The 24,210-nt window shown below is 40.5% G+C and overlaps 1 protein-coding gene across 4 annotated transcripts in view; it reads right to left on the bottom strand.

The window, feature by feature from the left end:
* Positions 1 to 24,210, bottom strand: part of APPL2 (adaptor protein, phosphotyrosine interacting with PH domain and leucine zipper 2) — a 125,921-nt gene that overhangs the window by 4,980 nt on the left and 96,731 nt on the right. For all 4 annotated transcript variants that reach the window (XM_033952811.1, XM_033952809.1, XM_033952808.1 and 1 more), the window contains 4 exons: positions 23,283 to 23,335; positions 11,970 to 12,144; positions 976 to 1,012; positions 641 to 781 (listed from right to left, as the gene is read on the bottom strand). In XM_033952811.1, coding sequence (XP_033808702.1) covers positions 641 to 781; positions 976 to 1,012; positions 11,970 to 12,144; positions 23,283 to 23,335 — 406 coding nt within the window. The remainder of the gene's footprint in view (positions 1 to 640; positions 782 to 975; positions 1,013 to 11,969; positions 12,145 to 23,282; positions 23,336 to 24,210) is intronic.

Raw genomic sequence — 24,210 nt, forward strand, 5'->3', positions numbered from 1 at the left:
TATCACAATCCTTATTCATTCACTGGTCATTTCTCATTTAGATTATTGCAACTCCATCTATAATGGAATCACCCAAAAAGAATTACATCGTCTGCAGCTCATTCAAAATATGGCAATTAAACTTATCTATAAAGTAGGAAAATATGATCACGTTACCTCTCTTCTGCGAGAAGCACATTGGCTACTCATAACACATCGTATCACTTATAAAAACACTTTACTACTGGTCTTTAAAATCAAATTTTCGTGCCTCCCATCCTTTCTTGACAGACTCATCATCCCCTATTGCTCTTTCCGGACCCTCAGATCGGCTACTACACTAGAAAAACTTTATGGAACGCCATGACACCTCAACTCCGCCACGAAAACTCACTCGACAAATTTAAGACTAAACTAAAAACATTCTTATTCTAAGACGCATACCATAGCTTCCTGGCTTGAAGGAAGAAAGACTGGTAAGCAAAGGTGCATGCTCAGTGATGAGGTATGAGGGGGAGAGGGTAAAAACCTCTGAAGTTTTGAGGCTTCCTACAGGGTGGAGGAAAATAACCCACTGGTCCTGGAATAAAGTGGGATTATACAAGAACTATATATACATGTGTTTCTATTACATGAGAGAGTAAAATAATCATTCCAAGACCTTTTCGCCCTCCATGTTGCTCTCAAATATGTAGGCACTCATCGACTCTTCTCCAATAGAATCTGGAAACCGAATCACAAATCCAACCAATCTTTTGTTTTCTTGATGAGCAGCAAACTGGGTGACACTAGAAAGCTCAAACTGTGGGGGGAGGAAAAATACATTAGTCTTTCACAAGCACACTTGACCTACCTAGGGGAAAAAAAAATCCATAAAATATATTTACTGCTCCTAGAAGAGATTTCTAAATGCCTGTGTGCATTTATGGTTACACTAAAGAAAATCTTTAGGCCAGGCACAGAAAACTGCATGTACATTAATAAAGAATTACTCACACTTGTCCTTGTAACTTGAGTCTTAGGATCTATTAATCTGTAATTAGAAAGAAGTTACATATGTTAATTATTAAGTTAAAACACATGTGAGAATACAGAAATATTTAAGAATCTCCCCTTCTTTTATGTGAAAAAATAAAAAAAGTTACAGAAGTTCAAACATATAATTTTTGAAGATTGCTATGATATGAAAAAAAATCAGACGCTCTCAACATTTTGGATTTGCTACTTTAGTCACATATAGTTTTACTATACAGTGGTACCTTGGTTTACGAGCATAATTCATTCCAAAAGCATGCTCGTAAACCAAATTACTCGTATATCAAAGCGAGTTTCCCCATAGAAAGTAAGGGAAACTCGCTTGATTCGTTCCCCCCCCCCCCGAGGCCAGTGGCACTGCTCTACCTCCCTCCCCCAAGGCCAGTGGCACTGCTCTACCCCCCCCACGAACCGGCATTGCTTCCCCCCCGCGTGATCCGCCACCCCCCCCACGAATCCTCCCCGCTCGAATCGCCCCCCCCCCCGCCGCAATCCGATATCCTCCCCGTACCCATCACCCACCCGAACGCATCACTTACCCCCCATTGGCACCCGGCACCAAGGCACAGGACATGCCGGTGCCGGTGTCCGAAGATCTCTCATCCTTTTTGCTGGGCCTTGATCATCTGCGCATGCTCAAGGCCTTAGTTCCTACTCTCTCTGAGAATCTCGGAGAGAGCAGGAACTAAGGCCTTGAGCATGCGCAGATGCTCAAGGCCCAGCAAAAAGGATGAGAGATCTTCGGGCACTGGCATGTCCTGTGCCTTGGTGCCGGATGCGTTCGGGTGGGTGATGGGTACGGAGGATATCGGATCACGGCCGGGGGGGGGCGACGCAAGTGGAGGGGTGCCGGATAGCAGGGGGGAGGTGCTCGTACATCGAGGTAAGCTCGGTTTGCGAGGCACCAATATTGCGAATGTTTTGCTCGTTTTGCAAAACACTCGCAAACTGGTGCACTCGTAAACCGAGGTACCACTGTATATATTTTGGTATTGCCATCTTTTGCCCATTAGCATTGGGTTTGGAGATGGCTGAAAAGGGCTTCCCAGCTTGTGGTTGAGTCATCTGTTTGAAGTGTATGATGAGGTGGTGAAGGCTGGATTGGGTGACATCTCTTAAGGGAAGGAAAAAGTATCCACCATAACAGAGATGTGTTGATGAAGTCTAGAAGTGAAATCAGTCATGAGGGCCTGAGATCACTGAGTTGAATGTAACCTGAGGTGCCACTGTAAAGACCTCCAATGAAATCATGCATACAGAGCGAGCTAGAAAATTGACACTATGGGGCTCATAATCAAAACTTTAAAACGTCCAAAAACCAGCCTAAGTTGGCACTTTGATGTCCAAATGCTGAAAATCAGAACCAACTTTCTGGATATGCAGCAGCACTTCTAAGCTGCTGTGCGTCCAGAGAGCAAAGGGGCATGCTGGGAGGTGTGTTATGGGCGGGAATCAGGCGGGCTTCAACCTGGATGTACCCCAGCCATAATCAAAGCTTTCCTAGAGGGAAGTTAGACGCAACTCAAACGGGTCTAACTGCTGGGATCTAAGTTCTACAAAGGTGCCCAAACTGACAAGAAGACCCCTGGAGGATTTAAGGCATGGCCTCCCCTTACTCTCCCAGCGGTCAGTTTATCCAGCGTAATTAGTAATTTATTTTAAAGGATGAATGACTTTCAATTGCATGTTTGCATTGAAACACAGATGAAGTAACTTTATAAGGGTCTCTACAGCCTGTAGCAGGGAACAGTAGCAGGAGAACTCATGTCTTAAGACATTCTTTTGACTCTGCTACATATTCTCCCAGTATAAAACAGAATAATGTTTGTAGGCATTCAAAATCTTATGACTCATGCAGCACTGCTGGCAAATCTGAGTGATATATTAAGTAGGGCAGCTGCCTTTTACTGGTGTGAAAAATACCAGAATGATTGAAATGTAACAGTGTAGTTTTAAAAAAACAACCACAAAGGAACAACCGCAAGAGAATCCTTAGTCTCAGACTTGCACACTTTTGGTTTTTGCTTCATGTCTTATATTGCTGATGGTGCACCCAATTAGAGAGCCAGGACATGACAAATTATTCCTGACAATTTCTTAGAGAAAGATAATGTTACCAGTAGAAAATGAGACTAACGAGATTTTTTGCCACCATTAACAGGTATTGCTCCTTTAAAAGTAAACCCTAACAAACAAAAAAAACAAATCCAAATACAAGGTAGTAACCTGGTTTCACATCAGATGTCTGGTGAATTTGAAGAAATAATTTGGGAGCATTTGTGGTTGCATTAGTGAGAATAATAGCAGGTTCCAGCTTTTTCCCACAACACAAAAGATATGCATCCAAGCTGTGTTATAAGACAAAAAGCATCTGCATGCATTAGCAAACAAAAAGTAAAACTCGATATTTCTAACTGTACCTTAAAAGCCACTGTTAATGAGTGGCAAGCGTTCTATTGAAGAAGTCTGAAGGGAAAGGGCGCTTTAAATTTTGCAGTTGGAGTGCATCATGTGATCTGACTGATGTAGTAGGAGGTCACTGGAGAAGTTTAAATCTGCCTACCATTTGGAGCTTTCTGCTGTGATGCTAAAAGAAGATATGCTCTTTTTTATTTTGCTGTTTTTTTGGCATTTGTGGAGCAGCGCATGGGCATGAAACAAGGGCCTTGTTGAGAAAGGGTTTACTCTTTCTACCACCGGCTTTGAGCATTACCTGAATGAGTGGAAGAATGTTATGAGAGTTTGGGGCGGGGCCAAACCGTTTGTGATTTTTTTTTTTTTCAAATTCTTTATTCGTTTTCAATCTTACATCAAGTGCACAAACAATAAAATAATACAATTAAACACATCACTTGACAATCTTTCTGATTTATCTTACACTACATAAAATTACCACCCTCCCCTCCCATCATTCCTCTATTATTTCCCCAATAAGAAAAATGTAAAATATACCTCCCCCTCCCCCCAATCATTAGACACTGTATATTACAATAGAAAATGGTGTTTACTCATTACAATAAGAAGTTAATGGCTCCCAAATTTTATTAAATTTCTTATAGCTTCCTAGTTGTATAGCTATTGCTCTTTCCATTTTATATATGTGACATAATGAGTTCCACCAGAAATTGTAATTGAGTCTACTGTAATTTTTCCAATTACTTGTGATATGCTGAATGGCGACTCCTGTCTGTTTGTGATTTCTAGTTCCTGGTATGCTGTGGACATTACAGATTTGAAGACTTCCAGCAACAGTGAGAGGATTTGAGGAGGACAGCAGTGGACTATATATGTGACCTGCTTGAAGACTGGTGTTCTAAGAGAAGCTTCTCCCAATTCCAGCTCTTCAAATTCCTCCTGCTAGCAGCTAAGTACTTGGCTTGTATTGCATTTTTGCACGTTTTTTGGTAACTTTATAGGGGTTTTTATTTTGTTTTTCACCACATAAATTATTTAACACTGTTTTGATCTGTAGCATTGTGCCAGGGTGAATAACAGTTTTTTTTCTTGGATATTTCTGAGTTTTTTTGCTGCCATTACACCTGGACACAAGAGGAGCCTATAATTATTGGACTTTTGCCGGCTGGCTTGATTGTCTGGCATGGATTAAGTTCCTGCCTGTTGTTCTGAGGCTCGTTTTGATAAGGATTTGGAAAAGCCAGTAGCACATGACAAAACAGTCTTTTCAAATTTTGCCATAGGTGTGTTTTTTGTGGTTTTTTTAAAAAAAAAATTGTATTCATTTTTCATACTACAACAAGTGTATCATAGAAATTTAAACGATCTCCTAAAATATACACTTGATTTTCTTTCATGTACCACTGTAAATACAATATATCATTCTAAATTCATGTACAATAATAACTGAAAATGTATATGTTACATAATATGTATAACAATTGTTACTAAAATTTAAAACCCTCCCTTCCCTCCCCTCCTAATACAAATAACAATTATAATAAAAATATTGACAAATACATATATATTATGAGATAAATAAAATAAAATAATACCCACCCACCTCCCCTCCTAATAAATAATTTATTATGGGAAAATGATAACATTCATTACAGAAGTCTGCTAATGGTCCCAAATCTTCTGAAACTTACCATAGGTGTGTTAATACTATGTAGTAATTTTTTTGGGTGACAAAAAATTCACCTTTTGGATATTTTTGTATAATTATCTTATAAACCGCAGCCATACACAAGCCCCATCATTAACAACAGTATTTAGAAAGAACCGAAATACACAGATAGAGCACCACTGCACAGCATTATACAATCTTTGCAGCTATAATTGTCTGTAAAGCAGTTACTTACCCTAACAGTTGTTATCCAGGGACAGCAGGCAGCTATTCTCACATATGGGTGACGTCATTCACGAAGCCCGGATGCGGACAGCCTCGCAAGCAGACTTGCTTGGAGAAACGTAGAAGTTTCGAGTCTGCCGCACTGCGCATGCGCAAGTGCCTTCCCGCCCAGCACAGGGCGAGTCTCCTCAGTTCAGATAGCTAGCAGATGAGCCAACCAGAGGAGGTGTGTGGGTTGTGAGAATAGCTGCCTGCTGTCCCTGGATAACAACTGTTATGGTATGTAACTGTGCTTTATCCCAGGACAAGCAGGGAGTCTATTCTCACATATGGGTGACCTCCAAGCTAACCAGAATGGGATGGTGGGAGTATTGGCAACTTAGGAGAATAAATTTTGTAATACTCTCTGGCCAAAATGGCCATCCCATCTGGAGAAAACATCCAGACAATAATGAGAAGTGAATGTATGAACCGAGGACCAAGTGGCAGCTTTACAAATTTCCTCAATAGGAGTGGATCTGAGGAAAGTTACTGAAGCCAAAATTGCTCTGACTTTGTGGGCTGTGACTCGACTCTGTAGATGCAGTCCAGCCTGGGAATAGCAGAAAGATATGCAAGCAGCCATCCAGTTGGAGATGGTACGCTTAGAAATTGGATGTCCCAACTTGTTTGGATCGAAGGAGACAAAAAGTTGAGGAGCACTTCTGTGTGGTTTGGTGTGTTCTAAGTAGAAGGCCACAGCACGTTTACAGTCCAGAATATGAAGAGCTGATTCTCCAGGGTGAGAATGAGGCTTTGGAAAAAACACTGGAAGAACAATGGATTGGTTGAGATGAAATTGTGAAACCACCTTAGGTAAGAATTTAGGATGAGTACGAAGGACCACCTTGTCATGATGGAACACAGTGAAAGGGTGGATCAGCAACTAAAGCTTGCAGCTCAATGACTGTTCGAGCAGATGTGAGGGCAATGACAAACACTACTTTCCAAGTGAGATATTTCAGATGAACCGTAGACATTGGCTCAAATGGAGGCTTCATCAATTGAGCAAGAACAACATTGAGATCCCAAACCACTGGAGGTGGTTTGAGAGGAAAAATCCTTTCATAAATTTGACATTGAAAAGTCCTTTCATAAATTTGGAAACCACTGGATGAGCAGAAAGGGGTTTTCCTTCAATAGGCTGATGGAAAGCAGCAATTGCACTAAGATGGACTCAGATCGATGTAGATTTGAGGCCAGAGGTAGATAAGTGCAAAAGATAATCCAAGACAGAAGCCAAGGAGGTATCTCAAGGCTACATGTCATGAGAGATGCACCACATAGAAAATCTAGTCCATTTTTGGTGGTAGCATTGTCTAGTGGCAGGCTTTCTAGAAGCCTCTAAAATGTCTCTTACAGGTTGAGAAAACTGAAGAGGAGTTATGTTGAGAGGTACCAAGCTGTCAGGTGCAGAGACTGCAGATTGGGATGAAGTAGAGATCCTTGACTCTGTGTAAGCAAAGACAGAAAAACTGGTAGAAGGTATGGCTCCCTACTGCTGAGTTGAAGTAGAAGGGAGTATCAAGGTTGTCTCAGCCACCAAGGAGCTATCAGAATCATGGTGGCATGATCGTTCTTCAACTTGACTAGAGTCTTGAGAATGAGAGGGAATGGAGGGAATGCATACAGGAAGAGATTCATCCATTCCAGTAGAAAAGCATCTGCCTTGAGGCGAGGAGAATATATCCTGGAGCAGAACTGAGGCAGTTTGGGGAGATCTATCTGAGGAGTCTCCCACTGAGAAAAAATGTAATGAAGAGGCGAGGAATTGAGTGTCTATTCGTGAGATTGCAGAAGACGACTCAACAGTTTTTCGCCCCTTGGATGTAAACAGCTTTCAGGAAGGTGTTGTGGAGGATTGCCCAGTCCAAAACCTTCAGAGCTTCTTGACAAAGGGAGAGAGATCCCGTTCCTCCCTGCTTGTTGACATAGTACACGGCGACTTGGTTGTCCGTCCGGATAAGGCCTACCTGGTCATGAAGAAGATGTTGAAAAGCTTTGAGAGCATTGAAGATTGCTCCGAGTTCCAAAGATTGATATGACACTGACGATCCGTGCTGGACCAGTGGCCTTGAGTACGGAGACAATCGATGTAAGCCCCCCAAGCGTAGGTCGAAGAAGTTGTGGTGAGGACCTTCTGATGAGGTGGTGTCTGAAACAGTAACCCTCTGGAGAGATTCAAAGAGAGCATCCACCAGCGGAGAGACTGTCTCAACAAAGGAGTGACTGTAATGTGTCAAGAGAGTGGCTCGCAAACCTGCATTCACTGAGATGCCAGGGTCCACTGAGGAATTCTGAGGTGAAGTCTGGCAAAAAGAGTCACGTGTACAGTGGAGGCCAAGTGATCTAGTAGTACCATCATGTGTCTTGCTGAGAGTGAAAAGTGGGAGGACACTTTGTGACAGAGCTGAAGAAGAGCATCCAGTCGTTTTGAGGAAGGAATGCTCTGAGCTGGATAGTGTACAGAACAGTTCCGATGAACTGTAGATTCTGAGAGGGCTGTAGTTGGGATTTGGGAAAGTTGATTCTGAATCTCAAACTTTGTAGGAAACCACGATGGGAGGGCTATTATTGAGTGAGAGTACCCAAGAAAGGGACTTGGGGGTAATAATTGACATGACAATGAAGCCATCGGCACAATGCGCAGCGGCAGCTAAGAAAGCGAATAGAATGCTAGGAATAATCAAGAAGGTATTACATGCAGAACGAAAGAAGTTATCCTGCCGTTGTATCAGGCGATGGTGTGCCCGCATCTGGAGGACTGCATCCAATATTGGTCGCCGTACCTAAAGAAGGATATGGCGATACTCGAGAGGGTTCAGAAGAGAGTGATCTTTGATAAAAGGTATGTAAAACCTTTCATACGCTGAAAAATTAGAGAGACTGGGGCTTTTTTCACTGGAGAAGCGGAGACTTAGAGGGGATATGATAGAGATTTACAAGATCACGAAGGGCATAGAGAAAGTGGAGAGGGACAGATTCTTCAAACTTTCGACAACTACAAGAACGAGAGGGCATTTGGAAAAATTAAAAGAGGACAGATTCAGAACCAATGCTAGGAAGTTCTTCTTCACCCAACGGGTGGTGGACACCTGGAATGCGCTTCCAGAGGGCGTGATAGGGCAGAGTACGGTATTGGAGTTCAAGAAGGAATAGGGGATAGAAGGGTATAGATAGAGGGCTACTATACAGGTCCTGGACCTGATGGGCTGCCGCCTGAGTGGACTGCTGGGCATGATGGACCTCCGGTCTGACCCAGCAGAGGCACAGCTTATGTTCTTATGCAGCCCGTTGGGTCGCTACAATAACCCTCTGAGATGTTGAATCTTTGATGAGCCAGTCGTCTAGGTAGAGAAACACCTGAAGACCATGGTTCCTTAGAGCTGCTGCTACCACTACGAGGCACTTGGTGAACACTCTGGGAGATGATGCCAGGCCAAAGGGTAGCACTCTGTATTGAAAATGCTGATTTCCCACCCAAAATCTGGGGTACTGAAGGGAGGACGGATGAATGGGGATGTGAATGTAAGTCTCTTTGAGATCTAGAGAACATAAACAATCGTTCTGATCTAGAAGGGGATAAAGGGACGCCAGGGACAGCATACAAAATTTTTCTTTGATTAAAAATTTGTTGAGAGCCCTGAGATCCAGAATGGGTCACTGATAGCCGGTCTTCTTTGAAACTAGGAAGAAACGGGAGTAAAACCCCCTGTTCTGCTGTTCCAGAGGAACTTCCTTGAGCTTGAGCTTGAGTTTCCTGAAGAAGAAGGGCGGTCTGGGATGGATTGGAAGGATACTCTCTTGGAGGAAGCTCTGGAAGAATCTGAATGAAATGAAGAGAGTATCCTGCCCTGATTATTGACAGCATCCAGAGGTCGGATGTAATGGTCTCCCATCGATGGTAAAAATGATGGAAACGACCTCCTATGGGAAGAGGGGATGACAGGGGCAGAACGATGGAGGTTATGCTCTGTTTGACAGTCAAAAAGGCCTTGGAGAAGCCTTGGGTGTAGCAGAAGGCTGAGATTTCTGTTACTTCTGCTGCCGTTGTTTTTTGGGGGTTGCTCGAGTAGAAGGACCTGCCCTTGGAGGATAATGCCTCTGATAGGATGAAGAGGTTGAGAAGGCTTTGCAGGAGCTGGCTTAGGCATTGTCTAACTATGGAAGCAAAAGATTTCTGATGCTCGGACAACTTCTTGGTGGTGGCCTCTATCGATTAATCAAAGAGGTCATTGCCCTCACAAGGAATATTGGCCAGTCCTGAATGTTAGGGCCATATGAATAGTGCGAAATACGGCAAGGTGGCGCATCGTTACTGAGAAAGCAGTGACCCTCGAGAAAAGCTCAAAGGCATCATAAGATGACTGAAGAAGGTGCAACCTGAGTTGTGCTAATGTAGCAATGACTTGTTGTAACTCTAAAAGCCTGTGTTGAGCAAGGTCTTTACTAAAACCAGGGAGTATTTCAATAAAATATTTGAAATAAGTAGTAAAGATGAAATTATAATTCAAAACCCTGGAGGCCATCATCGAATTTTGATAAAGACGACGGCCATATTTGTCCATGGTCCTACCCTCTCCGCCAGGAGGCATGGTAGCATAGACCCAGGAAGGATGACTCATCTTCAATAAAGATTCCACAAAAAGGGATTGATGAGATAGTTGGGAATTCTCAAAGCCCTTGCAATGTAGAATTCTATACCTCGATTCCAACTTGCCTGGAACAGCAGGAATGGAATAAGGCGTCTCAAGATTTTGTTTGAAACTGTGAGACAGAAGCCTATTAGAGGAAGCATGAGAGACTCTGCAGGAGGTCGAGGCATATTCATTTCCTCTAAATACTACTTAGAGTACTTCGATCTAGCATCCAATTGAAGGTCCAGGTGCTCAGCCCTCTAACAGAGGAAGGAGGAAAAGGACAATTGATTTGCCAGAGCATGGACTCAATGACCTCGAGGTGCCTCAAGAGGAAACAAAGGCGAGGCATTGGAATCAGCTGAGTCCTCGGGTTCTACGATTGGTGTCCTCGATCAAGGAGTTGGAGGCCTCGAACAGCTGGAAGGCCTGGACGAGGTAGGCTTCTCTTTGGAAGAGGACCTGCGCCTCGATGAGGGCCTCGACCGGCAACGAGAGTGCTGCCTGGAACAGGTCTTGTGTGAGGTCGAGACTTTGCCCTGTGCCTCGAAACGGGCAATGCCTTTGTAGTGGTATAGGGCTAGAAGCTGTAGATCAAAACCCCATAGACTCAGTGGTTTGGATCAAGGAATCTCGAAGCACTCCCAAAGACTCGGCTCCTTGTATGGAGTGTGAGGATTCCAGTCGAGACACTCGCAAAGACTCGACTCCTTGCATAGAGTGTGTAGATTCCAGACCAGACACTCGCAAAGACTCGACTCCTTGCATAGAGTGTGTAGATTCAGCTCGAGGCACAGGCAAGGACTCAACCTCTTGTGAGCCTGCTGAGTGCCCAGGCTAGACTGCAGGAAGCAGCATCGAGGCAGGATTGTATTTGCTCAGTAACTGAACAATTTCCCGCTCTAGAATGGTCTGGATGGTAGCCTGCAATTGTGAATCTGAGTCTGAAACTGGACCACTTGCTGATGCTAAAGGCTCTGAGGTGGCAGAGGAAGCATGGTTCGCCTTGGAAGAGTGATCCTTCAGGACCACCGCCGGAACCGTCTGCTGAAGTATCTGACCTGCAGGAAGCTCAGGAGAAGACTTGGCAGAGTTTACTTGAGGTCCAGGACTTTCCCAAACGAGGAAAGTCTGATGAGACTCGAGGTCGGAGTTGTGGAGGCAGGAGGACTCCTCGCAGCAGGCTTGACCAAGTCAGCAGGGGTTTCCATAGTAAGAATCTTCTCCACTTGAGGGCTAACATTGGCTACACTTCTTGAAGCCCATGACTGGTCGGGACATAGAAGGAAAGATAGCTGAGGGAGTGCGGCAGGCCCCACCAGTCAGCCGACAAAAATAAAACTTTATTTTTACACAATAACCAAAAGAAAAATACAGCGACCTGGTAATAAATCAAATAAAACACGAGCCGTGGTGAGAGAAAGCATGAAGCGAACTAAGTTCAGCGCAGAGCATCAAAGACGGACTTCTCGGCTCCGCAGAAAACTAAGGAACTGAGGAGACTCGCCCTGTGCTGGGCAGGAAGGCACTCGCACATGCGCAGTGTGGCAAACTCAAAACTTCTATGTTTCTCCAAGCAAGTCTTCTTTCGAGGCTGTCCGCATCCAGGCTCCGTGGATGACATCACCCTTATGTGAGAATAGGCTGCCTGCTTGTCCTGTGATAAAATAAGATATCATCTCTATGTCTTCCAAGTTTCTCAGCTCCAGTTTGGTCTCAGACTTTCACTGGGCTATACTGGAGACCTGCTCAGAGCTCCCTCCCCCATTAGAGCCCTCAGGAGTTAATGAGAAACTGGAAAATGAGGTTTAGCTTAGTGTACAAGCTAAAAATGACACAGACACGATCTTAGGGGTGTGCACTGACCACGTACGAACATTTCAACATGGATATCATTGTATGTACTTACGGTATGCTTAAATTTTGCTTTATAGAAGGAATGGCTAGGCAAGGCAGAAATAGCACCGTACCTCAAGCTTTTGCTGGTTATCATCAGATGGGTCTCAGTTGTACGAAAAATATTATGAATGGCACGAGCAGCTAGAACTTGTCTCATGGCTTCATAGATCACTATGGTGGTACTATCTGATTGAACAGCCATAGATCCCAAGAAACGGACTACAAACACCTGCTGCAAGAGTGACCCTGGAAAATGGGGAGAAAGAGTTAAATTCTTTACACAGGATCATACCAGAATTGTACCATACAACTGCTATGTAAGGAACAGACTGATATCTGTCATTGAGTTGGCAGAGATCGGAAACTAATGCCTTCATTTAAAGAGATTTATGTGGCTTCTAAAGCACACATACAATGTCACTGGATAATTCTCATCTTTGTACAAACACCACAAACTGCTATACTTAAAAAAAACACAAATATTTTTTTTCAAATTTGGAGAATTGGTGGGAGGATACTGAGGCGACTGAGCCAATCAGGACCTTAGGCCTCCCTGTGCATCATATGATGCACCAGGGAGAGGCCTAATGCCCAATGTCGTCACAGAGGAGATGGAGCAGGAGGCGTTTTCAGTACCTCCTGCTCCCAACGTCAAAGGTACGGGAGTCTGGAGGGGGGCCTCCCTCCTGCATTTTTCTTTGGGGGGGAGGAATTTGCAGGCAGGAGGAAGTGGGCATCCCTCCTGCTGTTTTTGGGGGGAGCAGGCGGGCACCTTCGGGGCAGGAGGGAGTGGGCATCCCTCCTACCTTTTTCTTTGGGGTGGAGGGGGGGAGATCCTTCATGGCAGAAGGGAGTGGGCATCCCTCCTGCCATTTGTTTTAGGTTCGGGTGAGTTGCCGCAATTGTCAGGGGAAGGGATGCACGATTGTCGGGAGTCGTTGGGTAGGGCCGGCGACGGTGAGGGATTTTTTTTTTAAATGGGACAGATATTATCTGTGCCACTGAAAAAAAAAAAGAAAGAAAAAATACCCAGCAGAAGGTCTACAACAATCGGGTTTTAGAATTGGTAAAACCTGATGCTAAATAGCCAAGCAATGTAAGTGAATCAATCACTTGGCTATTTTGCATGGGGTTTTACTAATTAGCATGGCCGGATTGGAAAATGGGTGATCGAGGGGAAAAAATGTGGTGGGCTGTTTAGTGAATCGGGTCGGTTAGCAGCGATCATCATTAAACCTGTGAAAACAGGTTTAGCGACAATCAATGACTTTTGTGAATCTAGCCCAAAGTGAAGTTGCTTAGTTCTAATGGGGGATCTCCATAGACAGCAGGGGAATGAAGCCACATTTATTAGTGAAGTCCTCAGATTGATCCTGTGTGTCGGTGCTCTCCCTTTGGTTTATTGAGCATATGCAGGAACTACTGCCTTCTGTGGCTCCTCCACGTGCCATATCAGTTTGTCTCTAGCTGGCGGTCTAGATATTAGAGAATGACACGGGGAAAAAATTTATCACCGTTCCTGCCCCATTTCCGTGAGCTCGTCCCCCATCCCTGCCCTGTCCCCTTGAGCTCAGGCCCCATCCCTGCCCTGTCCAAGCCCTGCAGACTGTTAGATCTCATCCACACAAGCCTCAAATAGAACTGATTTTATGCTGAACTTATTTTATTAAAGTATAAAAAGAGACAATATTCTGTACAATTGTCATTTTATAAACACAAATAATACAGAGCAAGGATCAACAAAACCCCTGTCTCCCCTCCCTTTCACAAATATCCCCTGCACTATTGTGAAAACTGAACAAACCAAATTACTACAGAATGCTACATAGAAAAATCAAGCTAACAGAATACTTCAGTCACACATGGCAGACAGAGTGAGCCCTAAGCCAGCTGGAAGCTAAAGAAGCACAGCCTGGACTTTGCGGTCCCCAGTTATGTCTAATACCAGCTCTAGCAGGATACATATTTAAAATCTGAAATATTCTAATCACAAAATACAAAATAAATTTATTTTTTTCTACCTTTTGTTGTCTGGTAATTTTATTCTTCAAATCACATTGGTCTCAGGCTTTGGTTTTGGGTTCCTACAGTCTTCATCATGGCATGGCTGGCTCCTGAAGGTAAAATAGGTGCAAGAGGAGCTTGGGAGGAGATGCCGAGTCTGACACAGTTGCAATTTTTTTACCACAGGAGCAAGACTTTTCACCACTCCAATGGAGCGGTAAAAGGTGTTGTCTCCATTCTCACGGGGAGGTGAAAGGTCTTGTCCCCATTCCTGCGGGGCGGTGAAAGGTCTTGTTCCCATTCCTGCGGTAAACCAGTTGCAAATTTCTCCATTCCTGCGGATTTACTGCAGTGACCACATCAACGTAGAGAACCTGAATAATACAACTGGATATTAACGTCGTCTGTCCTTTTAAGGACAGTTGTATTATTCAGGTTCTCTAAGTTGATGTACCTCTAGATTGTGGTATGTAAAGCAAGACCCCTGACGAGGGAGTGTTTTCCGAAATAGGGACTGTGTTGGGTCCCGGATACTCACACAAGAGGACCATTTGTTTGGAATGCTACATTGCATCTTTCTTTTTATTTATTTATCCATTTATTCTTATACATCATACATTATGAATAAAATAAAGACTTTGCCACATTTTAACAACAAAGGGAATATAGAGTTAGGTCTGCAGATCTCAAAACTTATAATTGCTCAGTCTTATATAATCCACATATGGGGGGAGACAATGCACATTTAGAGAGAATAATAGAAAAGGAATTATTTTCATTTACAAATCAAATTTGTAGTGTTACATCTTCTAAATTACATAGACCTATTTAACAGGGGTCCATTGGAATTGCCTTAGACTGAGGCACTAGGCAATAATACTCCCTTTCCTTTGAGAAAAAATAGCAACTGGGAGGGTTCAAAAAAGAAAAAAAGGAATGAACATCCTTTTCCTTTCTGATGGATACATGTATTTTATTGGGGGGAGGGGGGAAAATGGATGATTAATATTTTTATTTAATGACTGGATTTCTGTTGTATTATGAAAATTTCATTGAAGAATTGTTGGGTGGGGGGAAAGGGTTATAATTTCCACTTTAATGAATTATATGTATAAGAATGTCAAGTGCTGTATATTTTATTAGTAATGTAATGTTTTAATATTAATCACTTGTTTGTCAGTTTTAAAATGAATAAAGAATTTAAAAAAAAAAAAAAGGGATTTTTGATCCAGTTGGATCATACACTTGCATGGATATCTTAATTGGAACATTGCATCTTTCTTAATAAAAATTAGACTTTTATACCCTTGTACATCAGCTCTGCAGTATTCTTTCTTTGTTTTGTTGTTTGACTTTTCTACCGCTGTTTGGTTGGATTGTTTGTTTCTGGTTGTGTTTGGCAAATATATATTACGCAATTAAACAGCAACCCCACCCATGCTCCATACAAACTTCTCCACTGTGTTTTTAGGTTTGCCCTAATTTTATAAAGACCTATTGCAAGTATAAAAAGTTTATAACATTACCATCTGTAAGGGTGCACTTAGATTTAGGCACTAGAAAAGCACCTATTTGAAGTCTATTCTATAAAGAAATTAGGAGTTTAGTTTTCTTTATAAAATCCTAGCATATGTGGCCAAAAGCATGACTATATTCCTGGTGCAAACACTTATACCAGCCACAGAACTGGTGTAAATACTTGTGCCTCAATTGCAGACAACCATGCATAGATTTTTAAGATTTTATAATTTAGACATGCAAGTTTGCATCCTGCCAAATTTCATCCTCATAAGCACCCTCCCTTAAAGTATGCGCTATGGCATCTAGGCACTGTACCTACAGAGCACTTAGCTGGAAACTGCTCATTTACATGCATACATGTTCACATACATACCAAAATGATTGAATATTGGCATTTACATGTATTCTTACTGTAGGTGGCTGCTTAAGGGCAATTTTATCTAAGCGGATTACATTAGAATATGGCTGGTCATTTCCAGGCGATGACAATACAATTATTTGTATAACTTTACAAACTTTGCATACCTAACTTTACATAACTTTTCGTACATAACTTTACATAACTTTACATGGTGTTACTTTGAGTTACTTTACATTATCCTTACCGTGCTTGCATAACTTGCATTAAGTTTACATAATTTATCTTACATTAAGTTTACATAATTTATCTTACATAATTTATCTTACATAACTTTACAAGACTTTACGTAGAGTTATTTTATGTTATTTTACCTTATTATTCCAATACATTGCATAACTTGCATTACATGATATTACAAGGCATAACTTTATGTTATATTACAACGCATAACCTTATGTTACATTACATAACATTACAAAGCATAATCTTATGTTACCAAAAAGATCGTCTGTTCCTAGGTTTTTATATCTGATTTTTCGGTATTTGGGGAAACTGTGTTTCTAGATATGAATTGGCTTTTCGCCCGTTGCTACTAGATTAGATGTTGCCTAGGGGACGAGGTTGCAGTTGGTTGTGAGTTGCAGGAGGTTATGAAGGGAGAGAAGATGATGGTAGATTATAATATTGGGATGTGTTTTTTGAATAGTATGGTTTTTATATCTTTTCGAAACGCTTTGTAGTCCGTAGTTGTGGTCAGCAGCTTGGATATGATGGGGTCAATTTTCGCGGCCTGTGTAGCAAGTAGGTTGTCATATAGCTTTTTGTGTTTTGTGCCTTTGAGTGAGGGGTAGGTGAATGGGGTCTGGGTTCTCCTTACTCTAGTTGAGAGGTTTCGGGTTAGGCGGCTGTTTAGGTATAGAGGTGCTGTTCCGTTTAGTGCTTTGAATAATAGACAGTATAGTTTGAATTGAGTTCTTGCTTGTATCGGTAGCCAGTGTGAGTCGAGATAGGCATTAGTGATGTGATCGTATTTTCCTAGCGAGTAGATAAGTCTGAGTGCTGTGTTCTGTACTGTCTGAAGGTAGGTGGTAAAATTTATGCACCCATTGAATGTGAAAATGTTTAGAATACTAGTATATGTGTGTAAACTCACATGTGCATATACGAGGGTCATTTCATAAATAATGCATACTATTTTTTAAAATTTACATGTTTGTTTGGTTTATTTCAAATATTTTTTTACAATCCTTCAATATAGTCTAGTCTCCCTGCTTTGCAATGACCGAGTCCCAATATCTGGGACACCGTTTTTGTTCAATTGCCGAATGGCTCCTACAGTCAAGTCATAAGCCCACCAGACTTCGACCTTTTTTCAAAGTTGAAACAACCTATGCGTGGACATCGTTTTGCATCTCTGGAAGAGCTTTCTTCCGCCGGTACTTGAGCCATTCGGCAACTGAACAAAAACAGTGTCTTGGATGGAATAATGAAGCTTCCCGGACATTGGGACTCATTCATTGCAAAGCAGGGAGACTATATTGAAGGATATTACTTGAAAAAAAATAAAACATGTAAATTTTAAAAAAAATAGTGTGCATTATTTAGGAAATGACCCTCGTATTAGTAAGCTGCCTAAGTGCTATTTTATAAAATATGCGCCTAACTTGCATAGACAAAAACAACAAAAATTTGAATGGTACTATATTAATAAAATAAATAAATAACAAAAACCATTCACAAAACTCAACAAAGAGTCACTAATTCCAAAATAATTTGTTAAAATTTACTGTAAATACCACTTTCCAAAAGTTATGGATCCCACTAAAATCCTTAGAATAGGCTGTCATACAAGGCTGTAAATACTATCATATATAATATAGAGACGAACCAGGAATCTCAAGCGCTCACCATCAGAAGCCTAAAAATATTGTTAAGGCTGGTGACTTATTTAGTGAGCTATCATCGGCCCAGTTATGTTCTCTATAATTGTAAGTATAATTATTAATTTATTAATTTAATTGTTTTAAATATTACTTTCTTCTTTATTTTTATTTTTCTTTCTTTAAAACAACTTAAGAACATAAGAACATAAGAAACGCCTGCACCTGATCAGACCCGGGGTCCATCTAGTCCGGCGTTCCGCACACGCGGAGGCCCAGCCAGGCACACCCTGGCGAATACAATGTCACTCGTATCTCTCAATGTCTTCTGCAAGAAGATGTGCGTCCAATTTTCCCTTAAATCCTAGAACGGTGGTTTCCTCCACCAGCTCTTTCGGAGCTAATAAAGTAGTCTAATATTCTAAATATCCATTACCCTCTCAGGTGTTATTTAGGGTTACTTAGCTTTCATTTTCTTTAACTGTAAGTATTCTGTTTCAGTTTTTCTCCTCAATACTTTATTTCAATTTCTTCTCGACGGAAGATCTCCGTTTCGCTCTTATTAATTGAACAGGAGCTTCATCAGGGCAAACGCCAAGAATATCACTACAAATAAAGCATGAACATTTTAGTTTGGAAAGAACTAGTCTACTTAATCAAACTTAAAGGCACTAACTGCTTGTACTAAAGAGGACTCCATGGTATCACTGATGGGCAAACTCTTGTATTTAGGATACAATATATCTAAACGTTCCCAACCCTGCTATACTAAACAGTTCTTCAGCAATTGAGAATATTGTTTTATATTTCTAATTTTAAATTTAAAGTTTAAAGATATTTTCTAACCACGCAACTATACACCTAAAACACATACAAATCTGAACACTCATACAAACTCCACGGCCGGGAAAGCCTATCCCCTCAACAACATACCTGATACCAACGCCGATGCCACACCGGTAAATAGGCTGGAGATAAAACAAGGACTGCTCTGTACAGCGACTCAAGCAATTTCAAGAGTCGATAGTCAGTTCAACACAAACCTATGGGGTTTTAAATTAAATGAGAGCGTCTGACGTCACTTCCGGAAAGTGACCTCACTCATCGGTAAACAAATGCCGACCCAGCCAAGCATACGCGCACTCATACATGTTAGAAACAAACCCAAAGCACAAAAGAAAAGCTATAAACACAGCTAAATATAAAAGACTAATAGAAGAATACAGGTTTCCAACGCTGACCCAAGACATGAGAAATAATGCCAGACTCAAAAAAAGACCTGCCAATTAATAGCCACATTCAAACCCTGAGGTTGAAGGCTATGCAGGCGATCAATCCACCTCTGCTCAATTTGTAAAAGCTTTTTCCCTCTATCCCCTCCCCTTACAGACACCCCAACTCTGTCAATTACCATACATTTTAGCTGATCAAATGTGTGTTTGTATTGAATACAATGAGCTACAAGCGGAGCTTCCTTCTTCTGAAGGTTTAAACAAGATTTGTGCTCTGCCATCCGAATATTAAACTGTCTAATAGTTTTACCTACATAAATCTTTTGGCATGGACACTTAATAACGTATATAACAAAATCTGTTCTACATGTAGTGATGTAACGCAATTGATATTGTTTATGATTTATAGGATTTTCAAATACATCCCCCTGCATTGTTAAAGGGCAAACTTGACATTTGCCGTTACCTTCTACTAATACTGGGTCAGGTCTTAATCTTAAGTGTTCTCTAAGATTACGTGCTCTAGAGTAGGTCAAACGTAATTTGGAACCTTCAAAGCAAGGACTACTTTGGACTACCCTCCAGTGATTTCGAATTATACTGGCTATATGATCGGATTCTGCATTATGTCTGAGTATAAATGTTTGAAACTCCTCACTATTAATGAACTCATTTATATCATCCCCACTTTGGGTATTTCTTTCACTGCAGGCAGTAGACGGTTGTAAAAGCCATTCAGGATGATTATATTTTGCCCTACAGTAAGATCTTTTCAATACTTTTTCAGGATAACCTCTATTCATTAAGTTTTTAGTTAACTTATTGGCTGACGCTTTAAAATCAGCTGTATGTGTACAAATGCGCCTAAACCGTAAAAGTTGAGCTAAAGGTAAACTGTTTTTAAGAGAGGTTGGATGGCAACTATCATACTGCAGCAAAGTAGTAGTATCAGTAGATTTCGTATAGAGCTTGGATTCAAGATGATTATCTACAATATAAACCCAAGTATCTAAAAAATTTATCCCCAAAGTGGAACGATTCATGGTGAACTGGATGTTGCTATCCTTAGTGTTAAGCCATTCAAAAAAATTTTCCAATTGATCTTCAGAACCTTGCCAAATCATGAAGACATCATCAATGTATCTTTTCCAACCTACAATATTTTGATACCATTGATGAATTCCTAAATACGTTTCTTCATAGTCTTTCATATAGAGACAGGCTACCGAGGGCGCACACGTGGCCCCCATTGCTACCCCTTTTATTTGTAGATATAAATCCTGACCATCAGTAAAAAAATTATTCATTAAGGCCAATTCTAGTAAGGCCATGATAAATTTGGTAGGGCTTTGATGAGGACAAGCACGAGCATCCAATGCATTTTGTGCAACAACCAAACATTTGTCCTGAGGGAGGGACGTATATAACGACACTATGTCCAGTGTAACCAAAATAGTAGGAGTATTTAATAAATTGATTGTTTTTAGCCACAAAAGAAATTGACTGGTGTCTTTAATGTAAGAACTACTTTGGCTTACTATCGGTTTCAAAAAATAGTCCACATACTTAGAGAGGGGCTCAAGAATGGAATTAATCGAGGATATGATTGGCCTCCCAGGGGGATTATGCAGTCTTTTATGAATTTTAGGAGTTAAATACATCCAAGGAATGGTACTAAATTCCTTATTCAAAAATTGAAACTCTCGTTTAGTTACATAACCCTCGTCGAAACCTTCTTGGGTTAAGGCCAAAATTTGGGCTTTCAACTGACATGTAGGATCAACATCCAATATTTTATAAGTATCTTTATCAGCCAATTGTTGAGTAAATTCTTTCTTATAGTCTATCGTGTTCCAAATAACAGTTGCACCGCCTTTGTCGGCTCTGCTAATGATGATTGACTGATCCTGTTGAAGGCTACATAAAGCATTATGTTCATCCTTAGTCAAATTGTAAGTTTCAGTTTTATTGTATCGCAGTTGTCCTACATCCTGAAGAACCAGTTGTTTAAAGGTATACAATAGTGGATCAAGAGGACCAGGAGGAGTCCAGGTCGACTTCTTTACAACCACTGATCTATCGAACTGAGATTCTTTTCCCCAAAAAATTTTTTTTAAGGATAAAGACCTCACGAATCTCTCCAGGTCAACTTGAAATTGGAAATAGTCAAACGAAGCTGTAGGGACAAACGATAATCCTTTAAAAAGTACATTCTTTTCTTCCTGGGTCAAAATACGGTCAGAGATATTGATTACAGATGAGGCAGAATTTTGCTGTTGACAATTCATCAATAATGGTTGCGGGTGTTCCTGCGACCCCTGCTCCTGCCTCTGGGTCTTCCTCTTCCTCTGCCGCTTGTAGCTCATTGTATTCAATACAAACACACATTTGATCAGCTAAAATGTATGGTAATTGACAGAGTTGGGGTGTCTGTAAGGGGAGGGGATAGAGGGAAAAAGCTTTTACAAATTGAGCAGAGGTGGATTGATCGCCTGCATAGCCTTCAACCTCAGGGTTTGAATGTGGCTATTAATTGGCAGATCTTTTTTTGAGTCTGGCATTATTTCTCATGTCTTGGGTCAGAGTTGGAAACCTGTATTCTTCTATTAGTCTTTTATATTTAGCTTTGTTTATAGCTTTTCTTTTGTGCTTTGGGTTTGTTTCTAACATGTATGAATGCGCGTATGCTTGGCTGGGTCGGCATTTGTTTACCGATGAGTGAGGTCACTTTCCGGAAGTGACGTCAGACGCTCTCATTTAATTTAAAACCCCATAGGTTTGTGTTGAACTGACTATCGACTCTTGAAATTGCTTGAGTCGCTGTACAGAGCAGTCCTTGTTTTATCTCCAGCCTATTTACCGGTGTGGCATCGGCGTTGGTATCAGGTATGTTGTTGAGGGGATAGGCTTTCCCGGCCGTGGAGTTTGTATGAGTGTTCGGATTTGTATGTGTTTTAGGTGTATAGTTGCGTGGTTAGAAAATATCTTTAAACTTTAAATTTAAAATTAGAAATATAAAACAATATTCTCAATTGCTGAAGAACTGTTTAGTATAGCAGGGTTGGGAACGTTTAGATATATTGTATCCTAAATACAAGAGTTTGCCCATCAGTGATACCATGGAGTCCTCTTTAGTACAAGCAGTTAGTGCCTTTAAGTTTGATTAAGTAGACTAGTTCTTTCCAAACTAAAATGTTCATGCTTTATTTGTAGTGATATTCTTGGCGTTTGCCCTGATGAAGCTCCTGTTCAATTAATAAGAGCGAAACGGAGATCTTCCGTCGAGAAGAAATTGAAATAAAGTATTGAGGAGAAAAACTGAAACAGAATACTTTCAGCTAAAGAAAATGAAAGCTAAGTAACCCTAAATAACACCTGAGAGGGTAATGGATATTTAGAATATTAGACTACTTTATTAGTTGTTTTAAAGAAAGAAAAAGAAAAAATAAAGAAGAAAGTAATATTTAAAACAATTAAATTAATAAATTAATAATTATACTTACAATTATAGAGAACATAACTGGGCCGATGATAGCTCACTAAATAAGTCACCAGCCTTAACAATATTTTTAGGCTTCTGATGGTGAGCGCTTGAGATTCCTGGTTCGTCTCTATATTATATATGATAGTATTTACATCCTTGTATGACAGCCTATTCTAAAAATTTACTGTAAACCTTAAATCTAGTTATTTAGAATATTACAATTATTAATGAATTATTACGGGGAAATGCCTCAGACTTAGGAGATCTTTCCAGCTGGAACTATTCAAGAGAAGAATGAATTAATCTCTTGCCTCCTTATGACATCACAGGCTAATTCCCCACCAAAATATTTATTTTATTACTTTAATTAATTAAATAACTTATAACTTTTAATCTAATATTAATTAATTTAGTAGAGAATCAACATATAACTTATAATCTATTTTAAATTACTTAAATTAAATTAAATTTACTTTAATTTAAAATTTAAAAATTTAATTAAAGAATCAGCATATCATTTTTTTGGAGACTCAAGACCAAGCTCTATTAGAGTGTCAATTTAATTATCTTCTTACATTTCAATTTCTTTCATTATATGCCTAGCTCTCCACTTACACATTTAACATATATAATACTTTAAATTATGCATGCCTGTCATATTTAGGTGCTCACTCTATGGCTGATATAAGTGCGGGTACCTAAATATTAGGCATGTCAATACTGGGCTAGGTCCCTTTAAAAGAATAGGCTCCTATCGAATGCCCTTGAGGTATCTAAATAAAAGTACTCAGTCTTCTATATGACCAAATGCTAGGTGATGAATATAGTACATTACCAGATAAGACCTCATTTACATTTGTTTTTGTATAATATTTCCAATCACCTTAAAATAAAATGTTTACCTTCCTCATCAGATCTATTACTATCTTCTGTTTCTCCAAATGGATTTGTTCGCCTGTATATTTTAAAATAAAACGTGAAGATAATCTTGTAATAAAATCAATTTTGTTTTGTTTTTTATTCATGACATAATAAAACTATTACAAGATATAAAAATTTCAGCATAACTGCACTGTGGAATTGCTACACTGTCAAACAGGAGACTGGGATTCAATCAGAGCCCAGTGTCTACTTCTCCAAGCTGAGGATGGTTCAGCAGAGGATGGGAGGATAGGAAGGGAGAACCAGCAGCTGCACAATGAAAACACCTAGGGCCTTTTCTATTAAACTGCGCTAGCAGTTTGTAGCATTGTGAGCCACGCTGAATGGCCTGCGCTGCTCCTGATGCTCATAGAGTTCCTATGAGCGTCGGGAGCAGCACGGGCCATTCAGCGTGGCTCTCTGAGCTAAAAACTGCTAGCGTAGTTTAATAGAAGAGGGTGCTAGTGGCCAGATTTAATATGCATATAAACTTTGTTCTGGAGAGCTAAGGACTATTGCAGCGATGACTGGAGGGGGAATCTTAAAAAAAGATGAAATACTGAATTAGCTATAAAGGAAGACTCATGATACAGTTACAGTTAAATCATTTATATTCTACTACTACCAACAAATAATTCACAGTGGATTAAAAATACATACCAAGAAATAGATCAGCTAAGCTATACATAAATGATAAGACATTATCCCATTATTAGCTATTAAGATTAAATTTCTGGAACAAAAAAGTTAAGCATTTTTTTTTAAAAATGGTAAAAATTACTATAGATCGTATTCAGTGGCGTACCTAGCATATGTGATACCCAGGGCCCATCATTTTTTGACACCCCCCCCCATCTGTATGAAAAACATGATTTTTAGTAACAATCCACACGTCACACATGAATACCT

Source organism: Geotrypetes seraphini, chromosome 7 (genome assembly GCF_902459505.1).
Source record: "Geotrypetes seraphini chromosome 7, aGeoSer1.1, whole genome shotgun sequence".
NCBI classification, from domain to species: domain Eukaryota; kingdom Metazoa; phylum Chordata; class Amphibia; order Gymnophiona; family Dermophiidae; genus Geotrypetes; species Geotrypetes seraphini.